Source organism: Centropristis striata, chromosome 1 (genome assembly GCF_030273125.1).
Source record: "Centropristis striata isolate RG_2023a ecotype Rhode Island chromosome 1, C.striata_1.0, whole genome shotgun sequence".
Classification (NCBI taxonomy): Eukaryota; Metazoa; Chordata; class Actinopteri; order Perciformes; family Serranidae; genus Centropristis; species Centropristis striata.
Window position 1 is genome coordinate 29860938 of NC_081517.1, and position 23392 is coordinate 29884329.

At 39.0% G+C, this 23392-nt stretch overlaps 1 protein-coding gene across 1 annotated transcript; it reads left to right on the forward strand.

Moving 5' to 3' along the window:
- Positions 1–1580: 1580 nt before the first annotated feature.
- spock3 (SPARC (osteonectin), cwcv and kazal like domains proteoglycan 3) lies at positions 1581–22917 on the forward strand. The gene is made up of 11 exons (XM_059337604.1): positions 1581–1695; positions 1860–1982; positions 10847–10886; positions 12934–13042; positions 14513–14621; positions 14758–14866; positions 15142–15255; positions 17435–17656; positions 18889–18951; positions 19077–19214; positions 20579–22917. Exons 2-11 carry the CDS (start codon positions 1860–1862, stop codon positions 20734–20736), a joined length of 1185 nt encoding a protein of 394 aa, XP_059193587.1. The 5' UTR covers positions 1581–1695; the 3' UTR covers positions 20737–22917.
- The last annotated feature ends 475 nt before the right edge of the window (positions 22918–23392 follow it).

The following is a 23392-nucleotide window of genomic DNA, read 5'->3' on the forward strand; positions in this document are numbered from 1 at the left end:
CAGTTCACACACAGAATGGTTGAACAAGGTTGAATTTAAAAAGTGTATCCATGGGAAATGTTTCAGTGTTAAGAGTAGTCCTCAAATATTGGAAGAGCTCTGAAAAGCCTTCATTTAAGGAATGGTTTGGGTCAGTTATAAATATTTCATGATATGAAATAATGGTAGCAAAACTTCAGGGAAAGGGTGTTGTTTGTTCATCAAACAACTCAAGTTACAAGAATAATGAGATTACCTGTGTCTGTTCCCTTATGCACCTTCACTGCGTGTACTCTATTTTTTCGGCAGGCAACAAATACAGTATTTTTTATTGTCCAGAGGTAGTGGTATCTAGTATGTTAAGAGTATTAAGTAATCAAGTGTTAAAGAGTTTTTAATATCAAGAGTATTACGTGTAATTATAAGAAGGGGAAGGGAAATATATATGTGCACGCGTATGTATATATTCATGTGTATAGGTCTGTATCTATGTAAACGAATATAAGTTTATGTGCAGGTATGTGTGTCTACATATATATATATATATATATATATATATATGTATATATATACACACACATTTAAAGTTATTTGTATAAGTTCTTATTATGGAAGCATTGTATTATTCTATTTTTAGTCTTATTTAGTTATTTATTTTTTATATTTCTTGTATGTGTGTTAGATACACTTTGTTAAAAATATATATAATAGAAGGGGAAAGTTCTTGTCTTAACCAAGTATAAACCAAGACATCCTGAAGCTGTTCGGGGGGCTGGTGGTGGTCAACACCTCACTAAGTTGTTATTTTCCTTCCTTTAACTTGTCACCCATTTTTATGTCACAAAGCTGCAGCAGTCGCTGTGGTATCCTGTTATAGCCTCAAACAAGTGCACCAGCTACAAATTTTCCCCTCTCGAAACACCTTCGATCACACATAACCACTCTGAGGAAGAATGTTTTGGGGGCTTTGCAATGCCCTAGAAAAGGACTCCGCTGACAGAGGGCGGTTCCGCCCACCTCCACAAATCATCCACAAATGAGCCGTTTAAGTGCATTTCTTATGGAGGCCGTGTTATCTTGTAGCATCAATTTACAGTCCTGAGCTAACCTCTGCCAGGAATGTGAGTGGAACTCTCTCATGAGTCACTACTGTACAAACAAGCCTGAGCGGCTTCTGTGAGATTTCTGTAACAGAGCAGAAACATGGGAGAAGTAAAGGACACACACACCTGACACATGCAGGAAACACTAATATTTACAGTGTCTCAGTTAATAGTGATCTTACAAATTTTTTGTTTTGTTTTTGTTTTTACATGTCATTTGTTAAAGACTACAACCTTCTATATTCTAATGTGATATGAACAAACTATCCCCCCAACCTGTGTGTGTCCAATAATTTTCATAATCAGTGAAAGGCACTTTTGTGGCGGCCTGATAACAGCCCACAGTGAGCCATCATGACTGTTTCCTCCGCACTGAAGAGAGGCAGAGAAAAAAAGAGGGACAGAGCGCAGGCGGCGCGCACGGTGCCATGCGCGTTCCCGTATTCTGCTGCGCACAGACAGCCGGTGCGGAGAGAGAGAGAGAGAGAGAGAGAGAGAGAGAGAGAGAGAGAGAGAGAGAGAGTGAGAGAGAGAGAGAGGAGAGGGCTGTTATTACTAGTGACAGAAAACGGCAGCGAGCACATACAGTCTGGATAGCAGCTGATGCGACAAGGTAGGAGAGAGAAAAACACCTCCGCATCGCTGTGTTCAGTGTTGACGATCGCTATTCGTCGCTGATGTGATGCGGATTGAGCCGCCTGTGTTTTCAACGCGATTGCTGTGTCCTCCAGCCTTGATCCGATGTCCTCTCACCGTGCTGTTGTTGTGTGTCCGCAGATGCTGAGCGTCGCCCTGCTGTGTGTGTGCGCCGTCGCCTTCGGACACGTCTCTGCTCGCTCCGACAGCGGCAATTTTTTGGATGATAAGTGGCTCGCCGGGAGATGGGACAAATTCAGAGATGTAAGTCATATTTCTGGCTGGTATTATTAACGCCGTTTCCCTCCTCATTATCTCATTTGCACCCCCCTCCTCGTCCATCTCCCCCCTTTTCCTCCCTATAGCCACCCCTCATTGGTTTGTGATCATGCGCTCCTCGTTTTCTCGCTGTGTCCAAGCGACGCGTCACGGGGCCCGTTGTACTGTTTGTCACACATCCATCACCCGCACCACTGAGACTGTAAATACACTAACGATACTGGGATGATCCTCGCCTGTGAGTGTGTTTTAGCGATAGCAGCCTTCCCCCTGCTTAGCAGAGATAGACAAGGCCTCTGCGAAACACAAGTAGCCGATCTGTCCGAGAGGGACCACTTGAGTCCCCGGAAAAGGGGCCTAATTATGAGCAGGTATGAGAGAGAGAGAGAGGGAGCAGCAGTGAGGCCTGTATGCTTTTTGTTTAGAGTAATAAACACCTGCCACAAGGTAGTGGCAACAAACCTGAGTGACTCGCCCCCTTCTCATCCCCGGAGCCCAAACAACACCGTGTGCAACGGATGACACAGTCCCGCAGGTTTTGTTCAGTCAGTGGCAGCTGATGGTAAACGTTCATTTATTAGCTCTTATTTTTGATGCAGAGTGTCTGGGGCATTAATTTAAACCTGGATGGAGCATTAACGTATGTCAACCTTAAAATCTGGCATTTTTACTTACTCTGATGTGGCCTTTTGTAACTGGGTATGATTTTGTTATTTAATTTATAGTTCCATAAGGTTCAAAAGCTAAAATATTCGACTGAAGTGAAATAAAAAGGCAATTAATTACAAAATGGAATGAGTTTTCTAAGTTTGAAATACAGCTTTGGCATATTTCTGACGAGGAAAGAGCTGTTTTGACTATTACACACCCAAAAGTGATTTAATTTATGGCAACTGTGTAGTTGTGTTTAGAATAATACAAATAATAGTAATCTAGTATTTATTACCAGTGTATTGCAATAGTTGCAGCTACTGTCTCCATACTCATTCAAAACATTTCCAGATGAAGCCCCAGATCCTCCTGATCCTAGACCCACCCCTGAGCAGGTTTCGGGAAATAATGACATGTTCATGCTCTCCACTGTCACATGGAATATTTATTTTCATTAGGCATAACTCTTTTGTTATATGCGGCGAAAACTGATTTTTAACAGTAGTGAGACCCTTACACACAGTTAGTATTATATAATACATTAGATTATGGTTTTAGCTGGTATTAACAATAATATTCAGCTATAGATTACAGATAAAAGACTGTGGAAAGCGCTACTTTTTATTTCAGAATGGAAGTCACAAATTGTAGAAATGAGAATTCAATGTAAAAACTCTGTCATCAGCCAATAATAATGTTATATAGCTTTCAGGGGGAGAGTATTTGTTAGAAGGATATCTTGCCCGTAGCCACAGATTTCAATAAATGGGTCCACATAAGCAGCACTGATTTGCACATGCTTGCACTTGCACTCACTCTCTCTCTCTCTCACACACACCCACACACACACACACACACACACACACACACACATACATACATATAAACAGATACACACAATGAAGCATGTATGCAAAAAAAAAAGCACAATGACAAAAACTGTCATGTTTTTTTTGCTCAGGAGCTGAGCTTCAAAAACAACAGGGTTAACAGAATGCACCAGAGAAAATACACTTTTCACACACCAGTATTAATGAGTGCTTTACCACCATGCTGCACATATGCATGCATGATTTCTCTCTGAATTAGAGCCCTTGACATCTTTGATGTCAGAAAGAGACACAAAAACAGGAGCACTGTTTGCTTTAATTTCCAAAAATAAGGGCAGGAGCTGTCTTTTTTGTACATGTTTGCAATGTAACTTGTGACAGGCTCTTTCTATCTCTCACTTTCCCTGCCTGTCGCACTTAAGCATGTGAACACAGCGGCTCAGGTGGACCCATGTGACTGAGGTCCATCTATGGAGCAGGATTTGGATTATGCAAATAGGGTGTCAGGATCGAATGCTGGAGAGGAAATGTGATTGGTCATGTGCTGTGCTATTTAAAATGACAGACAGACAGACAGACAGACAGACAGACAGACAGACAGACAGATAGACAGATAGATAGATAGATAGATAGATAGATAGATAGATAGATAGATAGATAACTGAGAGGGAGGGACATGGCAATGAGTGGAAAGGAAAGATGAAAGAGAGTAAAGTGTGGCTGTTTTAACCTTGAGGCTCAGACATTAGAGATAGATGTGGTGCACAAAAGCATTATGTGCTCTGTATATATGTGTGTGCCGCCTGCCATTTCCTGTTCGGTGCTGTGTCCCAGATTGTCGGTGTGTCACTGTGTGTTTTTACATTCTTTCGCAAAGGGATTCATCAGTACTGTATACAAAGGTATTCAACTAAATAATTAAAGAAACAGTGACAGACTTGGCATATCTACTCACCTTTTTCTGTTATATGTTCATTGCCAATTAGACATGTGTGTTTAAGTGGGTTTTGTTGGTAAAGCCTTATGTAATGACAGTTTTTTGCTCTTGATGCTACATATAGTGAACATATAGGTCATGTGAGATGCATAGCCTATATAGCGGAAAGATTAACCTGCTCAAAAATGAGCTTTTTATTAACCGGAGCTGGTTGCACCTGCTCTTTGTAAGTTCAAACTGGCCTAGTTTAAACATTAGAGTTTCCAAAGTGGTGCTATACACATTATTAATTTAAAAAAGGTGACACCACACAAACTAGTTCTTCTGTAGAAACTCTTTTTTACTAAATGTGTACCCAGGCTGACAGATTTAGCATAAGTATTGCAAAATGGAATACAATTTACACAACTGACATGACTCCAGTTTGAAAGGCTGTTCACGTACAATTAAAACTGGGACGTTTTTCAATTGCATTTTACGAAAAAAAAAAACCCCACAACATAGCTCAAATTGCACCACATTATGCCAGTAACTGAAATCACGAAATATTGGTTAGCTTAATCAGATATTTCCTTCTCAACAGCTGTGTTTACATGGACTGTAACATTCCACTAATAATCAGAATAACAGCCCAATCAGAATAAATCATAATGAAAGGAAAGAAGGAGAAGCCAGAATCTACCGAACTTCCGCTTCTGTTTTATTTCAGGCAGACTAGTGGTGTCAACAACTTCAAGTCTAAAATGTTATATTCTGATTAAATGCTTAGGGGCATATAAACACCCATCTTAGTCAATTTTTTTCAGTGTTCATGCATCAGTTGAGTGGGACTCTAATAAGAATGATTTCAATCGCCCATGTAACCATGGCTACTGTGAACTTTATGACCCCTACTCACCTGAAACGTATGTACTCATGTATGCATATATAAATAAAACATAGTCACACCTACATGTGCCAAAGATGATTTTTTAAAGTTATATAACAGCTTGTGATGCTACAGCAGATTCCTGTTTCAATTGTTAATTGCTTTTGATTGGACAGAGCTACAGATGTCTCCTAGCAACAGATTTAGATTCAGTTCTCAGACACATTTTAATGGAGCAACACAATTTAGTAAATCATTAGTTTGAAACTAGCTATATAGCTTAAGAACTAAGGCAGGGCTTACACTTTAAGACCAATCCATAATGTGATTATTTATCCTGTTGGTAGCTTGGGATGAAACTTTTACTTCTTGTGCTATCTTAATCCTACAATCACATAAGTATACATTTTTTTCTTTCTCTCAGAAGTGCGGTAATACACCCAGGGCCTACTTTTTATCTCACGCGCTTGAATTCTATGCCAAACTTTGCTTTACTGTGATTTAAATTTTACATGTTAGGCATGTACTTTGTACTTTTTGCTTTCATCTTTCAGCAGGAGCCATAAGTGGGTCTCCTGCTAAGTGCACTAGATAGGATCTTGGCCACTGATTTACTGTACGTCCTGTTAGGATGGCTGGAGAGGCCTGGGGCTCTCTTTGCTGCACTGGTGCCATCTCAAGTTTTTTTTTTTCAAAGAAATTCTGCTCCGCTTCCTGGGCCTTGGCTAGCTTACAGCACTGCCACAGAGTGAAGAGATAAGGTGAGGAGAGAAGATCTGTTTAAGAGTGAGAGAAAAACACAATGAAGGTCATGTGATGAAGACCATGAAGCTTAATTGTGCAGTACAGGGGTAAATTGTTTAGAGCAGCCTCATTAGAGCAGAAGACACCTTTTCATTCTCTCCTCTCCTCTCCTCTCCTCTCCTCTCCTCTCCTCTCCTCTCCTCTCCTCTCCTCTCCTCTCCTCTCCTCTCCTGTCTTTGTGTGCGTCTGTCCTGTGCTGTTTGTGTTGCGGAGGGTGAATGATGTAGGGAAGGTACAGAGCTTGAGGCCTTTTCCACTTCAAAGCACCTCAGTGTGTGTTTGTGTGTGTTTGTGCGTGCATGCATGCGACAAGCTTGAGCAAGACAAGCAGAGCCAGTACAGTGAAAACATGCACATATTTCTCCTGTTGGAAGTGAGGAGGGAGGCAACAAGGAGCCAGGAAAGGCAACAAAGCCATTAGGAAACAATTAGTAAGGAAGATCTGTGAAATATGTGAAGTAAAGGTGGGAAAAGTTGCAACATATTATCATATGACTTATTTTTATCATAGTATCAGTATGCACACAAGCAAATTAGGATGTAAGCCAGCAGAGGCAAGTACACACACATGGTTGTGTTTGTGTGTGTTGTGCACATGAGAAAAAAAGCCTGTTTTTAACTGCAAGGGAGAGAGGGGAACAGAGGTGGAAAGAGATGGAGAGATAAATTGAAAAGTAGCTATTTTTAGCATATACTCAGGAGGCCATTAGACCTATTGTTGAATTTTGGGTTTTTGTGTGGTTTTTTGGAAAGTGGGTGGCTGGTTGCATGTGCAGTGAAGTGCATTCATCCAGTTATTTGATGTTTTGTAGTGCTGACAGATTCTGGCACTACAGTCAGTGTTGTGGTGATAGGTTTATTTGTTTATAGAGCTGTGTATGTGTGCGTGGGGATGTGCATATGTGTGCGTTTTTGTGTGTTTTCATGTGTGTGTTTGCTTGCGTGCCTCTGTTGATTTCATTAAGGAATCAGACCACAAGCACTTTTGTTGTCTTGACTGGTCTAGAGGGTCTGGCCCCCATAATGCAATGTTCTCATTATTCAGTCTCAATGGTCTGCAGTGCTAGAGGGGAACAGAAACAAAAGTACCTCTCTATTTGGCTTTTATGTCTGCAAAGCTTTCTGTTTGTGGGTTTTCTTCACATTAGGATGTAAGCATTGTGTGTTCTTCTAAACAAAAGGAACAGACAGAGTCACTGTTGGATTTTCTCTCAAGTGGAAGGTGTAGCAAGAGAAGAGATGCAACGATTAATGAAGAGACTGCAGTGAAGATGCAGAAGGGTCAGGAAGGGCCGGCATGGAAGAACGAGAAGGAGAAATTAATTAGAGCTGAGAAAAAACAAGAGCTGACCCTGATCACCTTATAGAGCACTAGGAAGTGAGTCAGAGAGAAACTTCATGGTGCTTTAAGTAATGCTTTTTGAAAAATAACAAGGATATTTTGGCAAACAGTGTCAAAGTTCAACAGTTTTGGACATGCATGCACATACAGACCCGAGGATAACTACATTACTGCTCTGCAGTCCACAGCTTCTGACAATCCGGTTTCCCTTTTCCACCCAAGTAGCTCTGATTCTTCAAGCAGTCCTGCTCTCGATTCTTGGAACCTTGTTGCTATCGATCAAACCAGCTGAACAAAACCATTGTCATCAACAATCTGTCATCAGCCACGGGTGTTGCACAATTAACAACCAAAGTAAACAGTAGAATATGAAACGCATACCAGTCTTGTTTCCATTAAAGTCTAATTTTGAAGCAAAATTTTGAAATGTTGCAGTTCCATCAACTGGTTTGAAGCAAATAAACAAAGCATCATTAACGTACTTTCATCAGAAGATGGCAGTGTAAGGTACTGCTGTGTGCTTATCCGTCAGTAGAACAGTATAAGAAGTAGATGTTGTGCAAGAGAGAGAGAGAGAGAGAGATTTTTTAATTGGGCAACTTATAATTGTTTTCTTTCATGTCATGTGAGTTAGCATTTCCATCTCCTATTTAGCGCATTAACTATCTTTCCAAAAAGACAAAATATACCTCAAGTGACAGTAAAAACCTTTATGTGCACTTTTAAAAGTGAAGCGAATTTTGGTGCTTCCATTGAACGCTTCTCATGCACTGAGAAATTTGTTGATGGAAAACCAACTACTTATGTCATCACAGTACATACTTTAGGTCAAGGAAAACTAGCTATTCTTTTGTCCCAGTTGGGAAACACCTTTTAGACTATGAAACATTTTATTTTGGCTTGAAATGCTCAGGACAGGTAAAATGATGTGCAGGACCCAGAACAGTAAGCTGTTGCATGTTGGTGGATAAGGGGCAGGTAAGACCTATAGAACTGTGTGGCTATTAAATGTAATATGCAACTTTTCCAATGAGACAGCATGGGTACTGATCGAAAAAACTTAATGCAACTAATTACACTCATGCAGAATCAATTGCACTACAAAAATGCACCAGTGTCATGCAGTGCAGGTCGTACTGACCTGATCTGTCACTGGCTTTTCCTCTACATAACAACACAGGAAACATACATCACCGAAATTGCATCTCACAAACAAGCAGAGGTGTAGCTTCCTGAAAAAAAGTACAGCCTGCTAAAAAAACAAAACTGTTAACTTTGCAAAAGTGCAATAAGTACTGCAGGAAGATAACTTATTTATTCCAGCACTCAATCTTTTGTACACTGGGTATTGCTAACACACTTTGCAGACTAAATGCAACATTTATACCAAAGACAATCTAGTACAGTACAATACACTGTATCAGTATTAAAAAAAGATACTTACACCCTATTCACTCACAAGAGCTCCTCACAGCCACTCACCCTTTAAACTACCCAAACTCCCACACTGACTTTGTGCCTTGTCAACATCACTACTTTAGTACTACTGCAGCTGTCACTGTATTACATTTTTAATAGATGTTCACTACAGTAGTGTCTAATACTTAATTAAATTCAGTTTTCATTACTCAGTTTTGATTTGAGGAAGTGAAACAAGAGCCTTTTGTATGAGGGGCCTTTTCTAAAGCACACCTACACTTCACTGTTCTTTACTTTCTTACTGCATCATAATTGATTTACAATTGATGGCCTCCCGGTGTTGTCACTAATTCTCTGCAGTCTATACCCCCCATCTCCATGCGATAAGCCCAACATATACAACCCTTGTACAGTAAATCTGCTCTGTAAATGAGAGGTAATTGTGTCAGAAGAAGGTGGAAGAAAAATAATTTAGGTCTTTGTGACAGAGCCTTCACTCACTGTTTAGGTGACAGGTTTGAATTTCTCATCAGTTAAACTTGAAAAATCCTGTTGGTGAAGAATGTGAGAATGTGTAATTGGGAGAATGAGACACTTTGAGTCTTTGCTCAGGCACACTGTGGGATTTACACTGATAGGATGTTATTTTTCTCCCCGTTTCCCCTCCCTTCCTATTTGTTCTGGCATATAGATTTGAATGAGTCACTTGCACACACACACACACACACACACACACACACACGTACAGAACAGGTTATCATTGTGACAGAGTGAGAAAGAACATAATGTAGCGTTTGAATGAACTCCCAGAGAAGGAACTGAGAGTAAACGAGAGAATGAGATCTGTGAACTCAGACTGAATAAAAAGGCACACACTATTTCTTAAGCTGCTTTTACATTTGCATCATGAGCCAGCACCCCTGGGTGTGTCTCCTACTCGTCCTTCTATTAAAAGCAGGAAAATCACTCACCTGCATGCACTCCTTATTTAGACTGTTAAAACACATCCACAGGCAACAGATTGAACCATTTGAATTTCTCTAGGAACATTTTGTTTTTTCTAAATAAACAGCACTTTTAAACTATTTTTGGTTATGAGAATATTACTTTATGTGGGAAATAACCACCACATATTTTAGTAGTGTTCTCTGTAGCGCCTTAGACATCACATTTTCCCAGGAAGAGTCTGTACTTTCCAGAATAGTCACTATTGAGCTTTTGGTTGAATGTGTTTCATGTTGAACTTTTATATTTAAGGTCCCTTCTGTAACTGCAATATGACAAAGCTCAGTGTCAATGGCTTCACTGAGAATTGCAAAATGTTGTTGTTTTGTTTTGTGTTTTGTTTCGTTTTGCAATGCAAATTTTAATGGCGGATTAAAATTTCCCTTTACTTTAAAAACACACAATATGTTCTTTTTTTTAAAAAAAAGCTTTTCGTCTGTTGTAATCCACTTTAAATTCCACTTTCACGACCTAAATCAAAACCTTAAATGTTTATATTTCTTTCACATCTTTAAACTGTTCATCCTGATATGTTATGATGTGATATTGTCCCTCTATTGTGAGTGTATATGCCACATATGATATATAAAGGGAATTCCATGTGGTGATGATAAGGTCATTGTAAGACACACACACACACACACACACACACACACACACACACACACGGGTTGTGCATGGAGCTGCTGTCAGAACATCAACATTATGTGACTGAATAAATGCATGCTCCACGTGTTTGTACATGCTGGTGTGTTGGTGTGTGCTTCCTAGATTTCCATCCATTTGTTTGTGTGATTATGCAAAGGTTCCACTCAAACACAAAAACCTAATCAAATGAATCCCTTATTCTCTCTCTGTGTAATGCTTTCTCCTAAAGGAAGTGGAGGTTTGTATGGCTGTTAACAGTCTTTGATTTGTCATGTATTATTTACTCTACATGTCATTTACACAATATGTTTTGATGATTTTGTTTATTGGTTAACCCTGTTTCAGGAGCCTGGAACATGGACTCCATCCAAGCCCTTCGATCAAGGTGGGTGTGAGGAAGAAAGCCTCCAGTGCTTGTGCTGTTGGCTTTGTGATAAAACACAACAAAAACAGAAAAACACTAGAAAGGGAAAGGGAGAACTTGCACCTCTTTCATAGCAGAACAAATCTTTAAATTTGGTATTTTTTAATAGAATGCATTGTGTTAAAATATTTAATCTGCATATAGATGTGAATCTGGAGGTTTTTTGGAGGCATGGAATATATGAGGTAACAAATATTAGGATTATGTACAAGACTGATCTATACAAAATTAAAAGTGAGTCATACTTATTAAATTTACAAATTCACAAAGACAGTATGTGCATGACCTCTACATTTGCACTTCTACTCAAGAGTTAAGGCTGTTTATGTCAAGGTCAAAGGTCATCTAACTATAAGAACACAATATGGCATATTAGAACTAAAATGAATCACATTTATTCAGGATCAACCAACAAGTATGTAACATGAAAACTAAATGAAAGAGAAGCATTGACAAAAATGTTTTATGCAGCCGAAAAAAATGTATAAATTAAATATAAAATCAAGGGCAACTTGAGAAAAACACTGGATCAGGAATTAGCTTTCGTCCTAAACAATGACACGTGTGTCTTCTAGTAATAAAAATGCCAAATAGCTATTTGCGACCAGGATATTTCTAGGAACAAATGTAAGGACAATATAATGTAAAATACTAGGTACTAGATGCAATTTCTTCATCTGTTTCTGAATGTGTATTGCAGGGAGTGACTTCAAAGCAAACTGTTCAGTGGTGTAACAGTTAATAAGGATCTCCGCTCAATACACTACACAGTGTGTACATAAAGCACTGCTAATAAATATGTCGCACTGCACTTCCTTGGGTCATCAGCAATACATCCATCATCCAGTGGGAAGTCAATTGGATGTCGAGAAAATCGAACAACAGAAAGACACTCCTTCATTTTAGTCAGATCCTCCTAATTACAAATATCAGAACAGTGAACAAATAACATCACTACAGCACTACTTTACCTGTTGGTGCGTGTATATACGTTTGTGTTATTCCTAAACTATACCAAATTCGTTTCACTGTCAACCAGTTGATTTATGTAGCTAACATCTACGGTAATAGAGAAATAAAAAAATAAAATAAATACTTTTTTTTATGTTTGAACATCTCATTTCCCACTGTATTTCAATCAGCAATAAGCTCATACACACATCCAGGAAACCAGGACATGAACACTTTCACTTATTACTGTATCCTCACACACATACGTCCACACACATACACACTCACACACACACACACACACACACACATGTCAGGGAAACAATAGCATTAGATGCTGCGTTGGAGGATGGAGGCAGGATAATCTGCCAAAGCTGCTCAGGGATTACAGTAAGGTTCTTTAGAGCAGAGGTCATTAACAAACTGTTCTGAGATCAGCTGAAGGCAGCATATTCTGTGCCATAGGTGCCACACCGAAGGCTGACCGGCGGTCAGAAACAGCCTGCTTGTTTTTACCAACAAAGATCACAACCTCAGCCTGAGACTCAGATCTAAAATCAGCTCTCAAAGCCAGAACAGCCTTCAGCTGTGAGGTCTGATACCAGATCAGTTTGAGGATCTCAGCAAGAGTACACATGAGACCGACACTCTGTGCAGGCTGATGTAAGGTCAGAAATAGCCTCTATTACCAGTTCCATCTGTTTTTAGCTGTAAGGATACTTAATGGTATTATGGCTTTCAGTTCAGCGTGAGAGAGACATTGCCAGTAAGTGAAGAGACAGTGGCTAGAATTAACACACACACACACACACACGCACACACACACCTCAAACACCTCAGCTTGGATCTGTAAAAATGAAAAGAAAGTACATGATTTATTGATCTAGGATTTCAAAGAACAAAATGTAACCTTGCAAGATTTTCTTTCTTCATGCTTATGGGCTTAGTCTTTCTAGGAAGCTTTTTTAATACAGAGGCTGTTTTAAGCTGCACACACATACAATACAAGCAGACACACTGGAAAGTTCTTACTCTGTATCTCTGTTTGTGTTTTTAGGCCTTGATCCAGCCAAAGACCCCTGTCTTAAGATCAAATGCAGTCGCCACAAGGTGTGTGTGGCTGAGGATTACAAGACTGCCACTTGTGTCAGCCAGAGGAGAGTTAGGTAAGACACACACGCACCTGCACACACACTTGTTTTTCATTTGCTATCATGCACTGGTTAAAACTGAGGTCACATTGGATTCAATTAAATTAATAATTCTTCAAAATTCATTATTTTACATTCATATACCACCACCTACAAAACAGTACACATCTGCAGCAAATTTCTTCCTTAAAACTATTAAAAACACATTAAAACAGAATGGTGGCAAATTTAGGGTTTTGGGTGTTTTTTGCAGGAACCATATTGGAATATATGGAAAATTTAAGCAATATATTTGCAATAAAATGAAACAGTAATTATTCCAAAAACAGATGATTACATTTGCAGCTGAAAGCCTACAGAAGTGTCCTGTTTTTGTCTTGTTATCAAACAGACTTTATTTTTTTGTAGCCTAATTATTATTGTAGCTCTGGAATTTTAGGAATTCGTTTTTTTGTTTCAACTTCTTATTTCTCTCAAGTAAATTACAATATGCAAAAATACAGAAAAAATTAAAGGATATTTAAGCAATGACTGATTCGTTCTCGTTGCATATACTTTACAGTACAGTCAATGAAGGGTAATTGTGTTGAAAAACTGATTTATGTGAATTGAGTGAATTGTTGCAACTGTTATAGTTGAACAAGCTAATTTTGAGATATGTAAGTAAGTATTTTGGTGGTTGGAGTGAGTATTGGAGGTGAGATCAACTGTTTGGACTAGATGCATGTTGGTAATGCAGGCTGTGTGAAGAGTTGAAGAGATAATTAAAAGATGGTGGTTCACATTTGGGAAAAACTGTAAACAGACAGAAGTTTCAAAGCTGTCATTGAAATCAGATGTTTCTGTGCCAGAAATGAAACACGAATGACAGTGGATTAGGAGCGAATCAAATCTCTTTATTACTTCCCATCTCTTTTCTCCTCCTCCTTTTTTCTGCTTGCTTATTCATGCAGCAAGATAAGCACCAACACCAGAGGGGTGGCTGCTTTTCTATTTTTCCAGCTGGTCCACTGGATGCCCGGCTCTCTTGTGACTGTTGTGCGACATTACTGTTTAGTCCAATTACCCCAACACTGGCACTGCCTTACAACGGACACAAAGTCCTGCCAAGTGATATGAATGGGCTTTGTATGTGTGTGTGTCTGTCTGGGACACTGCAGACTGGACAGAGCACTGTAACGCCATACTGACCTCATTTCCCATTCTTAGCAACAACACAATTACCACTGCACAGTGCCAGCAAATCAGAAAATAATCACACAGAAATCCTAATCCTTGTCTCATTTCTGAAATGTAATGATGTAAGAACAAAAAAATACATTAAAATGCTTGGAAAACATGTTTTAGATGATGCGGGGAAGATAGGCAGTGCATTATGATGGAGACAATGTCAAATGAGACGTCATTTGAAATATTTGTATATGCATACAGTCAGATTTGACCTGTGTGGGTGTGTAAAATAAGTATTTTGAACGTCTTTTCCAGTTTTAAAGATGCCAGTTTGTACCAGAGTCCGGGGTCAAAGTGCAAACCCTGCCCTGTGGTTCACCCCTCTCCTGTGTGTGGAACTGATGGCCACTCCTACTCCACCAAGGTACCCACAAACCACAAACACACAGTCTCTCTCCAATAATAGAGACATCTGAACACACATTTTTTCATTTCCTCTTGATGAGACACACATCCTGATTTGACTTCCTCTTCTGTCTCTTCCCATCTGTCTGTCTCAGTGTAAGTTAGACTACCAGGCATGCATCACAGGCAAGAAGATCGCTGTGAAGTGTTCTGGCATGTGTCCTTGCCCCTCTCAGCCTGAACAGAGCTCTGCAGAGAAAAAAGGTACCAAATCCTGCACACATCGCTGCACACTGCAATCTAGGATGCTTTGCAGGAGAAACTGTAAATTCTCCTTAATTAAAAAGTCTTGCATGGTGTCCAAGCCCCCTTCCTGGCAAGCTAAAGTCCTTCTGCCCTGATAAAGTGATACTGAATCCCTTCAGGTTTCAGAACAGCTGTTCTGTAGCTGACCCTGACTTGTCATCCCCATAAGGGAGTAGGGGGGACAATAAAGCATCACTTTATCATCATTAATCATTAGTGTTATTGTTCCTCAGTGTGCAGTGAGTCGGACCTGAAGGAGGTGGTGAGTCGTCTGAGAGACTGGTTCAGAGTGCTGCATGAGAATGGAAACCACAAGAGAGTCAAGATCCAGAAGCCGGAGAAGAACAGTGAGTCACGCTGCATTAATAAACAAGATAAATTATAAAATACACAGTATTTTGTGATGCATTGTCAGTGGGCCTCAGGCAGCAGCATTCTCCAAATTTCCTGTTAAGACAAATAATAAGTGCCATCTCCTGATAAAACCAACGCTCTTAACCATTCAAAGCCCAGGTGTGCTGAATGATCGGAATAGTAATGTCCCCTAAACACTATATAAGGGCAGGTGTTGTGCCTTGTGCAAACAGTCATGCCCAAGAGCTCCAGATGTTGTCATCACGCAATCACTCAAAATCAAAACACAAGATAGGCTGCGATGCTATCACCAGCTAGTTTCTTTTCCTGCTGTATTTATACAATACAAAGTAGGCATGGTAGATTACAGAACAATCAGGGACAAGTGAAATGGAAAACATTTTAACAACCAATAAAACTGACCGAGGAGACCTCAGAAGCAACAGATTTGGACTGTGCAGTGACCACTTCATATGAGTTACAGAATACAACGCTTAATAATGTTATTATCTTAAATAATTTAATGTATGAGGTGGTGCCTTTCAAAAATTCATTAAGGCAGTAATGATATCTAGGTAGGTTTATTGAAGATACAAATAAGCTAACGCTACATACAGGTAAACATACCGGTTACATTAACGTTACACTGCCTGTTGCTATGCTAACGTTACACTGCCTGTTGCTATGCTAACATTACACTGCCTGTTGCTATGCTGACGTTCAGTGAAGCAACACTTACCTTCTAATGACGACGAGCAGTTTTAGCTGGTAATACTTCAAACCTGTTAAAATGATCGCCTAACTAATTTGTTCAAGTTTTGCAGGAAACACAAAAGTGTAACATATGACATTTATTAATCATTTCATTCAAAAAGGATGTAACAAAGGATGGTTAAATGTGTGTGTAAATTATGTAACTTAAGAGAAATAAATGACTTAGGCAATTTGGACATGCCTTTGTGACTTAAGCAAGATATGGTAACACTTTCACACAAGCCTGTCAGAAACATGACATGACAAGTATCACGAGAATTAATGTTACTTCAAAGTGTCATAAATGTTCATGACACATCCCATGTCATGTTTATGACACACTCATGTCACTCTTATGTAGACACTTTAGAGTAAAGTGTTTCCAATATTAGTGTCAACAATAAAACACTGATAAACCAAAAACTGATAACTAAACAATCTCCCTCTAGGTCTTCTTTGCTGGGTTCTTATCTGATGCCTATGAATGTGGCAAATTGTCAAAGAAGTGATGATCTTAAAGGGGTAAAATCACATGATCTGATCAACTGAGGATGTAGGCGATTTTACCATAGGTGGCTGGCGTCATGAGGAGATGATTTTGGCAAAAAAAACTATTTTGACAAAAAATGACTTAGGCCATTATTTCAACAGTGTGATGATATAATCCACAGATTCCGATTTTGTCCATTTATACCCCTCCAGGCTTCTTTGAATTTTCAGTAACTCCAGAGCAGTAAGGGGAAGTTGATCGAGTAACTGTAGATGTCTGGACGCTGCAAGTCTGTAATGCTGTTTCATCACTCCGGGAATTATTAGGGTCATGTTTAATGTTTATTTTTTTCCAACACAAATTTTAAGATAGCGTTCAATGTCCTTTGACTGAATGTGCACAGCGAATTCTGATGGCTTGAAATTAACACTGGTGCCATTTATTTTACTCACACTTCTGTCAAAATGAAGAAAAAGACAAGTCACGTAACGTCCAGAGCTCTGATGCGAAAAAAAAACTGAGAAGAAAAAGTTCAGGAGTAGAGAAATTTACCGATAAACTAAAACAAAAGTGCACATGATTTTCCAGAGTATCAGTACTGGTGTTACAGGAAAATAAAATAACATATCTAAATGAAACATACACAAAAGGCACAATTATTGAACAAATAATAATATAAAATATAAATGTAGTAATCTATTTTATATAACAAGCATGTATTTTAAGCAATATTTTATATGTATGTTTTCTTGTCTAAGAGTAAAAAAAGAAAACGCGGGCTCCCAGAAACCAATGTGCAACAAATAGTTGACACAAAACAAATATAAAAAGAAATGTATTAGTATATCACTTCCTGTATGAGGCCCATTGTTGCACTGAGATACCTGGCTGCATTTTCCACTTTTCACTTTTCCCCTTTGTCCTTGCAGAGTTTGAGGTCGGGGCATCACCAATCTGTAAGGATCCTCTGGGATGGATGTTCTCCCGACTGGACACAAACTTTGATGTGCAATTGGACCAATTGGAGATCAAGAGCCTCTACCTGGACAGGAACGAGCCATGCTCTGACGCGTTCTTCAAATCCTGCGATACACATGCCGACAAAGTTATAACCAGCTCTGAGTGGTGCACATGCTTCCAGAGGTACACAGGTACGATATCTGCATGCAAATGCACCTTAACACATAAAACACATTCATATGCATGGTATATATATGCAAAAACAGGTGTTACTCAGTAAGACATTGAAGGTGAAATTCTGATTTGATACAATAATTTGGTTTTCTTTTCATAGTTTTTTTTATATAATAAGGAAGGTAAAACATGAGTAGACAGTCATACAGGCTTAACCCTCCTGTTATGTTGCGATTAATTGACCCATCTCAAATTTAAAAAGTGAAAAAAATCAATGTCATGTAAAACCATTGTATTTTATATGTAGGTCTTTCCAATGTACATAAAAAAAGTTTTAACATGCATTTTTTTCAATGAAAAAGTGAATTATCCTCATTGAAACACGATCTGTGAGAGGTAAAGAATACCATTGCACTAAATTTTGATTGAAATGGTTAGTAATGGAGTTATTAATGAAATTTAAACAATGTTTATTGGGATTTTTTAGATTCTGACACTTTTGTGTAATTAAACATGCCCAGAGACAAATTGACCCATGAACATTATTGCTGTTCCTGAGAAACGAACATAACAGGAGGGTTAATACAAAACAACTTAACCAAACTTTATTTTAAAATGAACACACATGCAAACAAACATTATTACCTACTATAAATGCACAGTCTGTAATGTCTGCAACTACGGGTCACTCAGACCAAACAATAACAAAATACGTACTTTGAGGGCGTCATGAAGCTCCATGGGATCATGAGAGTGATTGAGTTATTGTCCTCATGGTTAAAAAATGCCATTGACCATGAATATTTATGTGATGTGACTCAGGCAGACGTAATGTTTATAGACAAGTAATGAATTCAAGTTTTATTAATGTTATTAGTATTTAGTCACCTTTATTCACATTTTGTCATTTCACTGATTTCAAATGATGGCCAAAACTCTAAAAACAAGACCCAGACATAAAAATCATAGACACCTCCCATTCAATCAGAATGGCATATTCTTCCTTGACATAAACAGAGAAATGGAACACAATACGAAGGACATGAATGAGTTTTTTTGGTTCTAAAGAAACAGTATTTACAGATGAGTCACCGGAGCCGCACTTGTAAAAGCAAAGACAGCCAAATAACAAACATCATAACGAAAGCCAAAAGTACACAAAGGAAGCAAAGTTCACTCAAACAGATGCATTCTGAGAAAGGCAGACTTGTGCAGTTTGTTACCAGCGTCCCTTGTCTCTCCTTTTCAGATTCCCCTTGTAAGGCAGAACTGTCCAGTATCAACAAAAAGCAAGCGGGGAAGAAACTGCTCGGTGAGACGTACAGACACACTCTGAAACACACACAAAAGCCAGACACACACACACACACACACAGACAAACAGTGTGTTCCTTTAATTCATTGTGTGCATCTGTGTGTTTTGGCTTGCATGTATAGGTCAGTACCTGCCATCCTGTGATGAGGAAGGTTACTACAGGTCCCATCAGTGTCACAGCAGCAGCGGACAGTGCTGGTGCGTGGATCGCTATGGCAACGAGGTGGCCAGCTCACGCACCCATGGCCCTGCAAACTGCGGTAGGCAAAACTGAGGAGAATACAGTGTCATGCCTCCGTGTGAGAGAAAAAAGGAGATAATAGTCGAGTTTGCAGATAAGACATCATGGAGGAAATCATTTATAGATAATCAGATCAACACACAATTATCTTTCGTATCCATCACTTGCCACAATGTATTTGTGATATAAAACTATAATAGGAATAGAATGATATTTTGGGAGGCTTTTTCACTGACTAAGAGTTAGATGGCAAGATTGATATCACTCTCATATCTGTCCGCCCAATTTGAAGCTACAGCTACCAGCCAGTTAGTTTATCTTAACATAAAGGCTGGAATCAGGAAGCCTGGCTCTCTGCAAAGGTTACAAACCCCAATAAACCAACACCTCAAAAGCTGACTAACTGAGAAAAAACTTGTTTGCTTAAAAAAGACTGTGTAAAAATGACAAGTTGTAGTTTAAAAGGGTTTATGTGTTTTACTATTTCTTGGCCGAGTAACTTCCTGGAGCCTTGTCATCACCATGAGGTTGCCCGGTAATGTTGCTTTATGATAAGCTAAAACTAACTGGCTCATACTCACCGTGCAGACAAAATCTCGGAAGCAATCGGCTATCGGTCGGATGGCAATTCAGCCTGTTGGAGCAACAGCCATCAGCCAATATACACCACTAGCAGATATTTGGACATCCGCATAACAGCTAAGACTTCCTCTTCTGTGTGCCCGTCATTGTTTACTGTCCGATTAACCACGTCGTGGATACTTTTCGTAGGTATTTTAGGTTGAAACGACGTTTAAAAAATAAAAATATATCTGCATATGAATGCAGATACGTTTAAAAAAAAGAAGAAAAGTTAAATCATCGTCAGACAATACCTGATGGATTCTAAGGTTGCATTTTGGTCATGTTCCACCTCATTTGCTCTTCGCATGGATTGTTCACCTGCAATCAACCAAAGCAAACTCAAACAGGATTGGTCGATATTACTTGGGCTACAAATGAATACCAGAATATTTCTGATTTTCTAAAATACAGTATAAGTCAAAAGTTTGGACACATCTTCTCATTTAATGTTTTTCTTTATTTCTAATGTTTTTGTAACGTGTTGATTAATAATGAAGACATAAAAAATATCCTGACTAGAACCTTGTCCTTCTGTGTTATGTTAGCTCTCAGATGTACGTCACTTCTTATAAAAGCGTCTGCTTAATTAAATTGTACAGCTATTCATTGCAGCATTCATCAGCTTTACACACTTTTGGTACTATCTTAACCTTGAATGACAAGTATGTCCAAACTTTTGACTGGTACTGTATCTATCTACTTACTATTTCCCTAAACAATTACTTTAATTGTACGTTCTGGTTTATTCCCTGTTTCTAGGTGTCATTTTGGAGTCTTCTGGAGACCTCGGCAGCGGAGACTCGCTGTTCACCGACGATGACGAGGATTCCTTTGTCCTCAACGACCAGGCTGGAATGGACGATGAGGACGACGAAGACGAGGACGATGACGACGAAAACGACGAATATCTGTCGTAATTTCAAAAAAGAAATCAACAAAAAAAAGAAAAAAGAGAAAACTGTTTGTTTGGTCAAACTGCACGTTTCTAGGTGATTCCCCAGGCAGATACTTAATCGTACTAACAGCCTATGGACTACTCTCTGTGTATTGTTTGTTCATAAGTTAAAAAAAAACAAAAACGAAAAAAAAATCAACAATATTCCTGGCAAACGTTTATGATTTCTCTTCCTCTCTAAGTATAAAATATGAGTGGTTAATGGCACTTGTTCACTTGTGTGTCAGCCAACCAGAGAACATGACAAGGACTAATCGACAACCAATCCACTGCTTTGGATTTGGTCACGTGTGCAAAGACCTCTCCCTTCATTGGACAGTCCATGTCTTTTAGTGTGTCCTGTCCTTGTGCAGCACTCTGATGCCTGAGTTTATTGATGCCTGAGGCGCAATGTTAAAGAGATTTCCCCCCTCCTCATTTCTCCATCTTCCCCCTCCGCCCACCCTTTTACTCCTTATCAAATGTTCCTGTGTATAGGTGGGATGTTGATGATGTAGATAAGAGAATATTGCACTCTTTAGGTTTCTTTTGATCTTGATTTGTAACTGTGTCTGTAAATGTGTGGAAAAACAAGATAAGAGTTAGACATGCTTCATTAGGAGAATTAAGGCAAAAAAAAAAAACAGTGTGAGTTGGATAACAATCAGAACCGACATGCTAGCTGTTTTCACAGAGACACAAATCAAGTCAAATCATCTCAAAGGCTCAGCAACAAGGAAAGACAAATTACTGCTTGGCCGGTGGTGTTAGGGGGAAAATATTATTATTATCTATTTTTCTAATCCATTGTTGGACGAATACAGAAGATGAAACAGATTTGTCGTAGCATGTCTAATCCTGCGTGATGTTGTTTCAGTCTGTAGACCAGAGGCTAAACCTTTTGTGGAACTCAAAACATAATGGAGCTTGAGGGTGGAAAAACTCCTTCAAGCGTGTACAGATGAAACTGCACTTGCATAGTTATAAACTGCTTGAGCCACAAGTCTGCGTGATAAAGAAAAAAAACAAAAAAAAAACAGGTTAACTGACCTTTAATACGTCGGTGAGCTCAAAGAAAACCTCATCACAGCTCGGGAAGCGGAGTTGATGTTTTAAATTTTCAGACGTGATTTGAGCACACGTTGTAACAGAATTACTCTCTTGCACAGTAATAAAATCAGAGCCATGCAGAGCTGTTGATAATGTCTGAAGGGGGGATAAAAGATAAAGGGTAAGGTGTGCCTTTTACCGGTAAGGACAGTTGGTGGTGAGAGTGTGAGAAGCATGCTTACTGGACTGACTTAAGCTCATCTTTACACTGTATAAGAGTGGATTTACTGTCAAGCTCGGATACTGCTTGGGTTTTGGTATGGCTTGTGTTTTGGGTCTCTCTTAGGATGGTGTTACATAGGCCATATTTCAGATCTTTTGATTTGTTACATAGGATAGCTAGAATGTAGAGAAGCACAGATATACTTAGCAGTTAAGGCATAAAAACACTTAGAATCTGCTGGATTTGAAAATGTTTTATATATTAGTACACTGGCTAGAGGAAGCTTTGGTTTAGACAGCTTTATATGAAAAAAAGATGATCTTACAACTTACAGTGCATTTGCTTTTACTTTGTTTCAAAAGCTTGATTTGTACCTGATCTGCTCTAACTACTTATAGTGTATATCTGTCAGGGTTGACAACTGAAACTGATCCCAGATTTGTGTATTCTTGATGAGTCCTGTGACAGTTTATACAGACCTGGGATTAACTGAGCTCCTATGTTATTTTTCAATTACTAATCTGCCTTCGGGCTTCATGTTGAATCAAAAATCTGTTGAAATTCCATGTTAAGACCTTAAAAGTGCCATCTAACTGTCCAATATGTAGATGTTTTTTTGTTTGTTTGTTTCTGTTTTTTTGCTCCCTCCATTTCTTTTAACTTGGAATTTCAATTCACTTTAGGACCTGGAAAGCATTTCAGTCTTAAAGTGTGCTGTTTCATGAGTGTGATGACATGCAAATCATTTTGATGACCTCAGACACTGTAGCCACTCTCAACCAACCACACACTGTCATCACAGCTCTGATAGTGTTTAAAGGTTATGATACAGATGCATTTTTTACAGTGTATGTTTGATTTGCTGAAATAAAAGCTATATTGACCAATGTTTGTTTGACTGCGCAAGAGTGCTACTTGGAGAGCAGACATGAATGCACGCAGCTGACTTTTTTTCACTTTTCTGAACTTTCAGTTCCACGTTTGTTGTTTCGATTCTGTATTTACACACTTATATTTAGGAAAGGCAGACAAGTTGCTGGGGTTCTGTGCTATAAAAGATAAGGGTGTTTAATTATATATGTGGGAAGTGAGAAAACACAAGTCCCGCAAGTTCGTCATTTCTCCCCCATTTTAGGGTGCGCAGCTGTTGTTTAGTGGTGGAATGAGCTTTTAAAGGACTACTTCATCCGTAAAATGACCATTTGTATGTCAATTGCTCACCATGTGTTACCTTGAATCCATGGAGAAAACTCACATGCCTCAATGGTGAATCAAAATCCAAAAACTGAGCGTATCCATGATGAACTGAAGAAAAAGGAGGGCTCGTTTAACAACAGCAAAACTATAGCAGCCTCAGTTTGAGGTT

Coding starts and splice junctions, on each gene's coding strand:
- spock3 (XM_059337604.1), top strand. CDS start 1,860: ATGCTGAGCGTCGCCCTGCTGTGTGTGTGCGCCGTCGCCTTCGGACAC. Junction 1,983..10,846: donor GATGGGACAAATTCAGAGAT/GTAAGTCATATT, acceptor ACCCTGTTTCAG/GAGCCTGGAACATGGACTCC. Junction 19,215..20,578: donor CCATGGCCCTGCAAACTGCG/GTAGGCAAAACT, acceptor CCCTGTTTCTAG/GTGTCATTTTGGAGTCTTCT.